Raw genomic sequence first — 9,543 nt, 5'->3', positions numbered from 1 at the left:
TTCACTGAAAAATAGCCTCACACCATAATCCCACCTACACCAAACTTTACACTTGGCACAGTGCCAAGTACAGAGAAGACAAGTACCCCTCTCCAGGCACCCAAACTTGTCCATCAGTTTGGCAGATGGAGAAACGTTTTTTTGTCACTCCAGGTAACACATTTCCATTGCTCTGGAGTCCAGTAGTGGCATGCTTTATAGTGGCATGGAAACCCATTCCACGAAGCTCCCTATGCTCTGTTCTCTGCTTGTCTTTATATAAAACTCAGCCCATTTTACTTCATGTTGATATACATAATACACAAAGAATGGAAGCCATGGTTTTTCCTGAGTGGACCTGAGATACACAGGGTGAGTATAAACAAGAAAAGGGTGTAGCCATTTAGGGAGCACACAAGTGAGTCAGGAATAAGAAAACTTTGTCATTTCATCTGTGGATTTGTTCTGTTCATTTGCAAAAGTGAACCGCACAACAGGAAATTGCAAAGAACAACTCCGATACGCAATTTTCACAATCATCAAAACGGTATTACAAACAATGCAGTCGTTTTTGAGTCCATCACTGATTGTTGCGGTAAATGCTCTCCAACACCTAATTCGTTGTATTCCTGATTTGGATCCTTAGCTGGCCACCTACCACGGTACCTGGAATAGAGAGTCTAAAGCAAATATAAAAACATATTTTTTAAGTGCAAAAGTTTTCAGTGTAATGCCAGATGTTGTTTCTTTAAACATTTGTAGTTTTCATATGCAAATACAATCAGTTAATTGTTTTTTTTTCTTTGGTTATCATTGGAATGACTGCCCAAAACCATCTTCTTAAAACTGTAGTTGATGATTTGGACATTTCTCACTCTGTTACTCAGTTGACATCAAAGCAAACACTGAGTACAGAGACATCCAATAGATGGAGCTTTTTGGACAAAATGATAAAGCTGTCAGCCTTTTCTCTAAGGGAAGGCATCATGTATCCACATCTTACAGCTCTGCAAACTGCTTTCATTTCTCAATAAACAGACCAAAAAGAGCGATTTTCAACAGCCATTTTGAAGCATTTTCTGTCTCAACTGTACCTTGTATTTGAAAAAGAGAAAAAGCACTTTGTGTATGACTTGACCGTGATGCCCTACAAAAAGCCCCTGCTGATGTTGTTGCAAAATGAGACATTATTCATAGTGTCAAAAATAACTTGAAGGTCAGTGACATTTAATCCATTGTATCTCATTTTTAGGGCATCAGACACAAAGCAGGCCTGGGGTTTGGAGTGTAATTGACTCTGACAAACATCATGACAAATGTAATGCCATCTACTCCATGAATAGTTTTCATGTGCCAGATGTGTCTGCATGTTTTTTATTCACATTTGGTATTTAGTCATGGCGTGGACTGTGAGCCTTCATTCCCTCTGTGAGACAGTAAATAACCCCAGCATCCTCTGGGAGTGACTACATAAAACACTCTGTGGTTAGAAGGGCTCTGTGCCTGCCAGAGGCATAGCTAAACCGTGGATGCTTAACTTGTATCAAGTAAAAGCAATATTCTACATATATCTGTTTATCTAGCCGAAAAACACAACAATAAAAACAAATGTCTAAAGATCTGAAATGACAAAACAAGACATAAAGAGAGAAAATGGCAAAATTGGGAAATTCTTCTTTTTTTTTCAGTGTCTAAAGAGGAACATTGTTTTTATAACCAGCCAAACAGATTACAGTTTTATTTTGATTATTTCTAGAATCTTATGTCAAAAATGATTCTTCTGTTGGTTTTCACATTTTATGTAAATCACAAGACCTCTTTAAGCTGATTAAGAAAATGCAGGGCATTTTTCTTTTCTTTTTTTTTTTTAAGTCCCCTTATTTGCTCCTTTTGGTCTCTGGTGCTCTTTCAGACTTGACTTGGCACGTGTGTTTAGAGCGGTTGAATTCACTTTTAAATATGCCTTTTCTCTAGAGGTCCCAGCCCCTTGTGATGTGACCCGCATGACTAATTCCATTTAAAGGGGAATAACATGCATTAGGGCTCTCACTTTTCTGCCTTCCATTTGCATAATTTTGTTTGGCAACTTGGAAAAGGGCCATTAACAGCACTGAGACACGCACTGTAAAGGGTAGGGACGGAGGCAGATCGATACTCGATTTCAACGTCTTTAGCAGCATCGGGGTCCAGATCAGGATGCATTCACTAATTCAAATTCGTGCTGGAGTCTTGTGATGCTACTATTAGTTCCTGATAAGGAAACACCGTTGTACTGCCTCGCTTAATCTCTGACAGACACATTCGCTCGATCGATAGTCTTTTACTTTTTTGTTGCAAAGACAAGATTGATTGCCAGGGGTTAGCTCGTGCTCAATTCCACTGCTTGCACCGCTCATTATTGTTTCAATTAGGCATTCTCTAGAGACCTTATTCAGTGTGGCATGAAAATGCCGTGACCCTCTGCAATTCACATCAAACACCAGATGTTTGCCAGGAGAACCTCTGACACCAACTTTATTCAGGTTGAGAAGTGAAAGCACCATCCAAACAAGTGGATTAAGCAGGAGGTGGTCTGTCAGCGGGGAAGCATGGGGATGACCGGGGGAAGTTGCGACTCGCGCCAGTGAGGAGGAAATAATGACAATGTTACCTTCTCGTGAATTATTAAGTGCCCTGTTCTTATTTTAGCCCGACTCAAAATGCTGCATTTTCATCTGTGGGTCTGAGGCTGTGTGCAAGGGTATTTTTTTTTTTTTTATTTATTTATTTTTTTGACAGCTGTATTACTGCTGATAAGCGAGACTGTGTGAGCTGATCAAGTAGTGAGACAAGCGTTCAGAGCAGTAGCAGCACAGCAGCAGCAGCGCTGTAGTCACTAGGAGCCGTGGCAGCAGAAGCAGCAGCAGCACTATCAGTCACAGCACAGGCAGCAGCGACAGCAGCAGCAACAAACTCTCTCCCGTCTTTTTCTTTTTGGAGTTGTTTCCTGCACAGACGACAAAAGGCGAGGAAGTGGGAGAGAAGTGATCCAGGGCTTATAGCTGTCATCAAAAACAAAACCAAAACGCAGACCTGGCTGCCCCCATGCCTATCGAATTTGTTTGCAAAATCAAATTTGCAGAGGAGGATGAGAAGCAGAAAAGCAAGCAGGATGGGGACAAGGAGAGCCTGATCGAGGAGAGCTGCACACCTCCGGCCAAGGACCTGGCCGGGTTTGCTAACTCCTGCTCCCTTCATGGGATTAACCATATCTTTGTCTCTGGTCGGCTGGGCATCCGGCAGACTCTCTGGGCTCTTGCCTTTTTGACTTCACTGGCACTCTTTCTGTACCAAGCAGCTAAGTGTGCCATCTCTTACCTGGAGCACCCTCACGTCACAGCTCTGAATGAAGAGGCGACCCCCGAGATGGTTTTCCCCGCTGTGACCATCTGCAACATAAACCGCTTTCGCTTCTCAGCGCTCACCGATGCTGACATCTACCACCTGGCTAACTTGACAGGTCTGCCCCCCAAAAACAGGGACGGGCACAAACCCACTGATTTAATGTATCCTGCTCCTGACATGCAGGACATTTTCAACAGGACAGGACATCAGTTAGAAGAGATGCTCATGAGCTGTAATTTTAGTGGACAGAACTGCTCAGCCGAGGACTTCACTGTGGTGAGTGTAAAAGTTTCCCAAAGTTTTGTGTTTTGCTCGCTCTTACAAAGTGACACCACTCAGTTGTGATTTATTGGCTTCAGAAAAAAGCTTTTATTGTTGTTGTTCCTGCAAAAGCAACCTTGTTAAACAAGTATTTGAAACATTAAAGGGGCCACAAGTGTGTAAGTGAACAATATCCTTGTTCACACAAAACTACCTGTAAGGATGAAAGCGGTAGGATCTCGTTAAGACGAGCGGTTTAAATTCTCTTTGTGTTTCTATTCATCTCTTGGGGCCATGTGGTTCCCACGGTACAGTTCTGCATGCAAGATTCATGTCTTTTGTTCAGTCATCGAGCTGTATCTCTTCTCACTAAGTTCTAAGCAGCAACAGTGTTTCTCTTCAGCCGTGCCTCCACTAGAATCTATTATGTCAAAGAACAAAGGCTGCTCCCAAAGAAGAAAAACAGAGAGCTGTTGTATGTGGTTGTGTACTTTTCCAAGGCAAACTGCGCTTTAGTGCTGCCTCCAACCCTACTAGCTGAGAGTGCATGGCAACAAAATTGCCATCAAAAATAGCCGAGTCTCTTCTTCCTCTCTTTTCCATCTCTCCCTGTCGCTTCCACTCTCTCTTCCTGACATTGCAGAGCAGCTGCCTGCCTCTCTCTCGCTCTCCCTCTCGCTGGGCTCTTGTACCTTTCAGGAGGGAAGGAAGGAGTAATGCTTCTTCAACGTTGTATTTCAATCTCGCTGCTGTTAAGATTAAATATTTAAAGACTGACATACATGATTTTTGCATTAGCCAGATTGACTAAAAGGAATGAAACAATTTCCATGAGAGGGAAAGTGTGTGTGTGTCTGTGTGTGTGTGTGTGAGAGAGAGAGAGAGATGGAAAGAGAGAGAGGATCAGGTGAAAGAGGGAGAGTTTGTGCCTGTGTTCTGTGCACTATTTATTAAAGGCACTGTCCTTGCAGGAGATGGATTTCCCCATCTCTCCTGCAGGAATAGGAATATGCAATTGCTTTAGTGATGATAAAGTGGGGATGTCAAGTCTTAATAGGGTATGTTGAACATTGATATGCTCACCTTTCTGAGACCTGAAGATTCTGTCTTATCACAGAGATGGCACTACATTATGTCTGATGTGCCAAATTACGCTGAAGAAATAATGACGTCTCTCTGCTTCTCATTTGATTTTTCCGACACTCTAGCACGGTATTTATTTTTTCTTTATTTTGTTGGCAAGGCAGCCTTTTACATATACACATAAAATTACCTGTGACATGAGCGTGGATTCCCCTCCAGAAAATGTTCTCAGTTGTTCTGTCGAGCAAAAGAAAATGTTGTGCTCCTCAGGGTACCCAAAAAGTTTTGCAGTATTCAGTCTGATGCAGCATCGCGACTCTAAAAGTTTGTAACGTGCTTCTGGCAGGTTTGACGGCAATATCCTCTGACACTTTGACACTCACTCCTCTCCGAGTACATTAATTAGCAGACAATTCTGACATCCAGGAAATGTCTGTTCCATGTCGATGAAACGTCCTGTAGCTCTCTTTGGACACTGGGTGACTTCATCACAGATTAGGATCCTGTTGGAAGTTCCCTAAGCTGCTGTTTCCTCTCTGTCAACTATGTGATCTGCATTTTCAGGGGCTGTCAGTTAGATTTGTTACAGACTACTTGCTGCCGCCACGCATGAAAAATCACTTACTCTGAGTCCTGGTGGGAATCTGCACTGGGAGTGCAAAGAGAGGAAGGACTGGGAGTTGTGGGATCAGACTGGTGGGCAGAACGCAAAACAGGACAATGCCAGTGAAGCTCATTTACATGCATGCGTGCCTCTGTTTTTATTTGTGCACGTGTATATTTCTAACTAGAAATTGCATGCAGCAAGAAGGCCATTATTACAGGTGATGTGCTATTAATCACATGCAAGCATGTTCAAAAAAACTAGAGTCCTGCACAAACTGGTCATTATTCTTCCTCGTATAGGGCCCTGCTTCAGGATCGAAATGTATTTTCTTTTGATTGATCATTCTGGGAGCTCCAGATGTTATATTTTGATAAAAGCTTCATGGATGTGGGACTCTTGGGAAAATTGTATGATGAAAAATAATTGTGACATTTTCTGACATTTGAGCTTTTCTGTAACCAGACCGTGTTCTGTGTAATAGACCTCCGGTTTCCAGTTTTCCTTTTATTTTTCTCTCAGAATCTTTATTATATCTTTTAGTTTTTTTATTTGAATTACTATAAAATCCCAAATCTAAATAGCCATGACTGAAACGGTTTCTGCAAAAACACTAAAATCTCAAAAATATATCAATATTTTTCTCTCTTTTTTTAAGTTTGTTTATTTCAGAAATCATGACTTGCCCTCTGTGCATTCACTGATGAAAGAGTCAAATAAATATGAGTCTCAAGGCCAGGAAAAAAAAAGGTCTGGCTTCTCTAATTCATGGCAGAAAAATACATAATCACGTAGCAGAGAAATTTGTTTTCCTCTTTCCAGCATCGTGGACCGGCGTGATTATTTGACGTAGGTAATAAGGCCATTCTTTATAATTAAAGATTACATTATTGACTTGGATTAATCACAGAAGATAAAGCTGATTCAACAAGCCATGAATAAATAGATTAATATTTTTCTTCCAGTCTAACTCTGAATAATTGTTCATCTATTGTGTGGTGCTGTCGCACAGATGAGCAGCGAGCCCTTTGGCTTTTTTTAAACAGAGCTCTGAATTGGTTTGCTCTGACTCTCAGCTGTGTTTGCTGCTGCATTATCAGATTTTGCTCTCAGCAAGGACAGATCCCTTCTGCATATATTCATGGAGATAACTAAACAGCTATAGGGTGGCATGCGAGGTGATCTATAAAAACCTGGGTTAACGGGGACAACACTGAAGAGCTCTCCGCCTGCAATTTGTCATTTCACTGACTGAAGCCTCCATTGTGTGTTTTATAGATAATTGAATGTGTAATGGTGTAAGCCACAGATGATTTTCACCCCCTTCCCCCGTCATATCCTTCATAGTAGAACAAAATCCGAAGCCGCATTAATGTAAATCAATATAATGTAGAAAATGGCACAAAAGAGACATAATTGGGAGTTGATCTCAATAACTGTACTGCTCCTGTGTGGGTCATGAGAGAAAGATGGGAGGCAATGAAAAATTATAGTGAGAGCGTAAATAGGGAAGCGAATTTAAGTCTCGATGGTAACAAGCTACAGAACTGGCATACACCTAGACTTAGAGTTTTATATGTAGCTGGCGTGGATTCACATAGAGCCGACTTTCAAAACAAGTTTTTACATTTTTCTGATATGCTGAAGCCATGCACAGTCTCCACAATCTCCTACTTGGGCCTGATGTGTAAAATGTGTCTCCTGAGCCCTTGCATGAGTGTGACATTCCATGTTACAACAAGAAATACATCCCCGACCTTTGGCGTTGTCTTTGAGCCCCGCAAAAACTCAGTTACAGGATTTCATTCTCACTTATATATACGTGTGTGTGCATGTGTGTGTGTGTGTGTGTGTGTATGTATGTGTTTGCGCTCGTGTGAAAATCTGTGTATATGTGCAGATAACTGTAGGAGTGACATCCGCTTCCCTAGAGGCTCCAAAGTGTAACAGCACATACACACACACACACACACACAGACACACACACACTCTTCTCCCCCAGCCTGCCGTCTTCCCTCCTGGTGGAGAGCGAGGAGTGTGGGAGCGTGAAAGTGACTGGCTATCTGGACTGGCTTCGTCTTCAACAGCCTGTCAATTAGCCATCTACAGTTCCACTGCTGTGGGAGTCCCTGCAGCTTAACATGCTGTCTGATATCGGATTCAACCCTAGAGGCCAGCGGTGAGCGTTATTACATCCTCCACCACCCATAAACAAACAACTCTTTTCTTGTCTTTTTTTATCATCTTTTACTCTTCTTGCAAAATGCAGGAGGGAAAAAAAAACCCAAAAAACTGATCGCATATTTTTTCGAGGCTAAAGGGGGGACTGCTGCTTTTGCAACCCAATTCAGTGCCACTGCACTCCTTTCCCACCTTCTCCTCCTCTTCCTCCTCTTCCTCCTCCAGTGTATCAGAGGAAGATGAATTACAGTGCATTTGGTCTGTTGCTCCTCCTGATATGCATCACCACTGTCTAATCAGATTAAACCCACCTGTGACCAGCCAATGGATAACACCAATATGCAAACTGTTTATATTTGGGAAGATTTACCTTTTCCATCGCTCCCTGAGCTGGTTTTAAAACCTCTAACTGTGCCTCGGTTTAGAGCGCTCGGCGTGATGAGGAGAATCTGCGGCTCAGGGATGGCGGTGGCTTTTAACTCGACGATAAAGGCTTCCGATGTTGTGGTACAGCTAAACCCCCTTTCTCTAACCCCTGGGAGTCTTTTACTCACACAGACATTTGTCTCTTTCTGACAAGTCATAACACTGAGCTGTTGGTAGTGTTAATGTGGCTGCACACAACACACGCATGCACGTAGGCACCCACACACAAACATGTGTACCAAAGGGTGTATAGTGTAGATGGAATACTTCCCCACACAAACACACACAGGTCTCATCACAGATTGAGAGAGTTGGCTTGCAAGATTGATCATGACTCCTGACTGGGTGCCCCTCCCTCTCTAGAGGATCAATACATCCTTCAGTCAGATTGCTTCCCTGCCCTTCCTACTCCAAGCCTGGTGTGACTAATTATCTTGTGCTTGTGTTTTGGGCCCAGTCTCAGCTGCATTTGTTAATGCTGCCAGAGTTAGTGAAGAATCTGATCTTTGGAACAAGATATCTGTTTGTTTTAGCAAATATCCAACCCAAATCAATCAATATACACTGTCTACCTTTCCCCTAAAGGGCGCAGAAATTATCGAGCAATATAAGATGACTCACGACTAGAGCTGAGCTGAGATGAGGAGGAAAGAGCGTTTTGATAAAGCAATATAAAATTTACAGACATATCTGAAAGCCAAAATGCATATTTTTCATACAGCTATAGGACTCCCCCCCCCCCCCCCCCCCCCCCCTACAAACAGGTCTTAAAACGGGTATTGCTCCTCAGGCTCCACCAGATTAAATGGAAGTCTTTTTCTTGAAAAATAAACCATGTGTTTACACGTTGTGCAGGTGATGGAGCATCTAAGCAAAAATCTTTTGCTGTCTACCCAATTTTCATATCGCAGATGTTCTCCATATTAGCAGGTGTGATATTTTCAAGTTGGGTATGTCCACATTACCAATTTAAAAAGTTTCTCTTGCAGCTCTTCTGCAATATGAACACGGTTTGCACCATCGATTTTTGAAAAAATGCCACAATTTGTGTAGTTTTTCCTCAGTACAGCACCACAGTGGTTTTAAATCAGTTACTCGAGATATGATTCAAATGCAGACTTTCGCTCTTGGGTTGATTTTGTGGTATGCTTTGGGTCTGTCAGATTAGTTTTATAGCATTTGTCTGAACATGACAAGAGAGTGTGCTGCTTCTATCAGCAGTCAAATTCAAATTCAAATTTTATTTGTCACGTACACAGTCATACACAGTACGATATGTAGTGAAATGCTTGGACAACTGCTCGTGACCTAAAGAAAACAAAACACTAGTCAATAAACACTAGTGGCCCAATTAAACTGGAAGCCATACATACCGATGCCATAACACAGCCTCTACCATGTTTGACAGTGAGGTATGCGTTAGACCATAACACTGCCTTTCCTTCTCCATACTTTTTTAATAAATTTCTTTTTTTTTTTTAAATCGGCTAGAAGTTGATTCTGATTTCACCCGCTCAAAGAATTTTTCCCCTGAAATGTCCAGGCTGTTTTTAGATGTTTTCTGACATCATCTATTCTGGCCTTTGTGTTCTTCAGCGTAACCAGAGGTTTGCACCTTGTTGTAA

At 42.1% G+C, this 9,543-nt stretch overlaps 1 protein-coding gene across 2 annotated transcripts in view; it reads left to right on the top strand.

The window, feature by feature from the left end:
• Window positions 1–1,455: 1,455 nt before the first annotated feature.
• Window positions 1,456–9,543, top strand: part of asic4a (acid-sensing (proton-gated) ion channel family member 4a) — a 99,353-nt gene continuing 91,265 nt past the window's right edge. Inside the window, exon 1 of one of the 2 annotated variants that reach the window (XR_013902371.1) lies at window positions 1,456–3,639. Coding sequence is in view for 1 of the 2 variants with exons in the window: in XM_026145884.2 (XP_026001669.1) it covers window positions 3,064–3,639 (576 nt within the window). In the remaining variant the exon portion in view is untranslated. The remainder of the gene's footprint in view (window positions 3,640–9,543) is intronic. The other variant, XM_026145884.2, reaches the window with a different exon arrangement.

Source organism: Astatotilapia calliptera, chromosome 16 (genome assembly GCF_964374335.1).
Source record: "Astatotilapia calliptera chromosome 16, fAstCal68.1, whole genome shotgun sequence".
Taxonomy (NCBI): domain Eukaryota; kingdom Metazoa; phylum Chordata; class Actinopteri; order Cichliformes; family Cichlidae; genus Astatotilapia; species Astatotilapia calliptera.
This window is presented reverse-complemented; position numbering and strand designations above follow the sequence as displayed.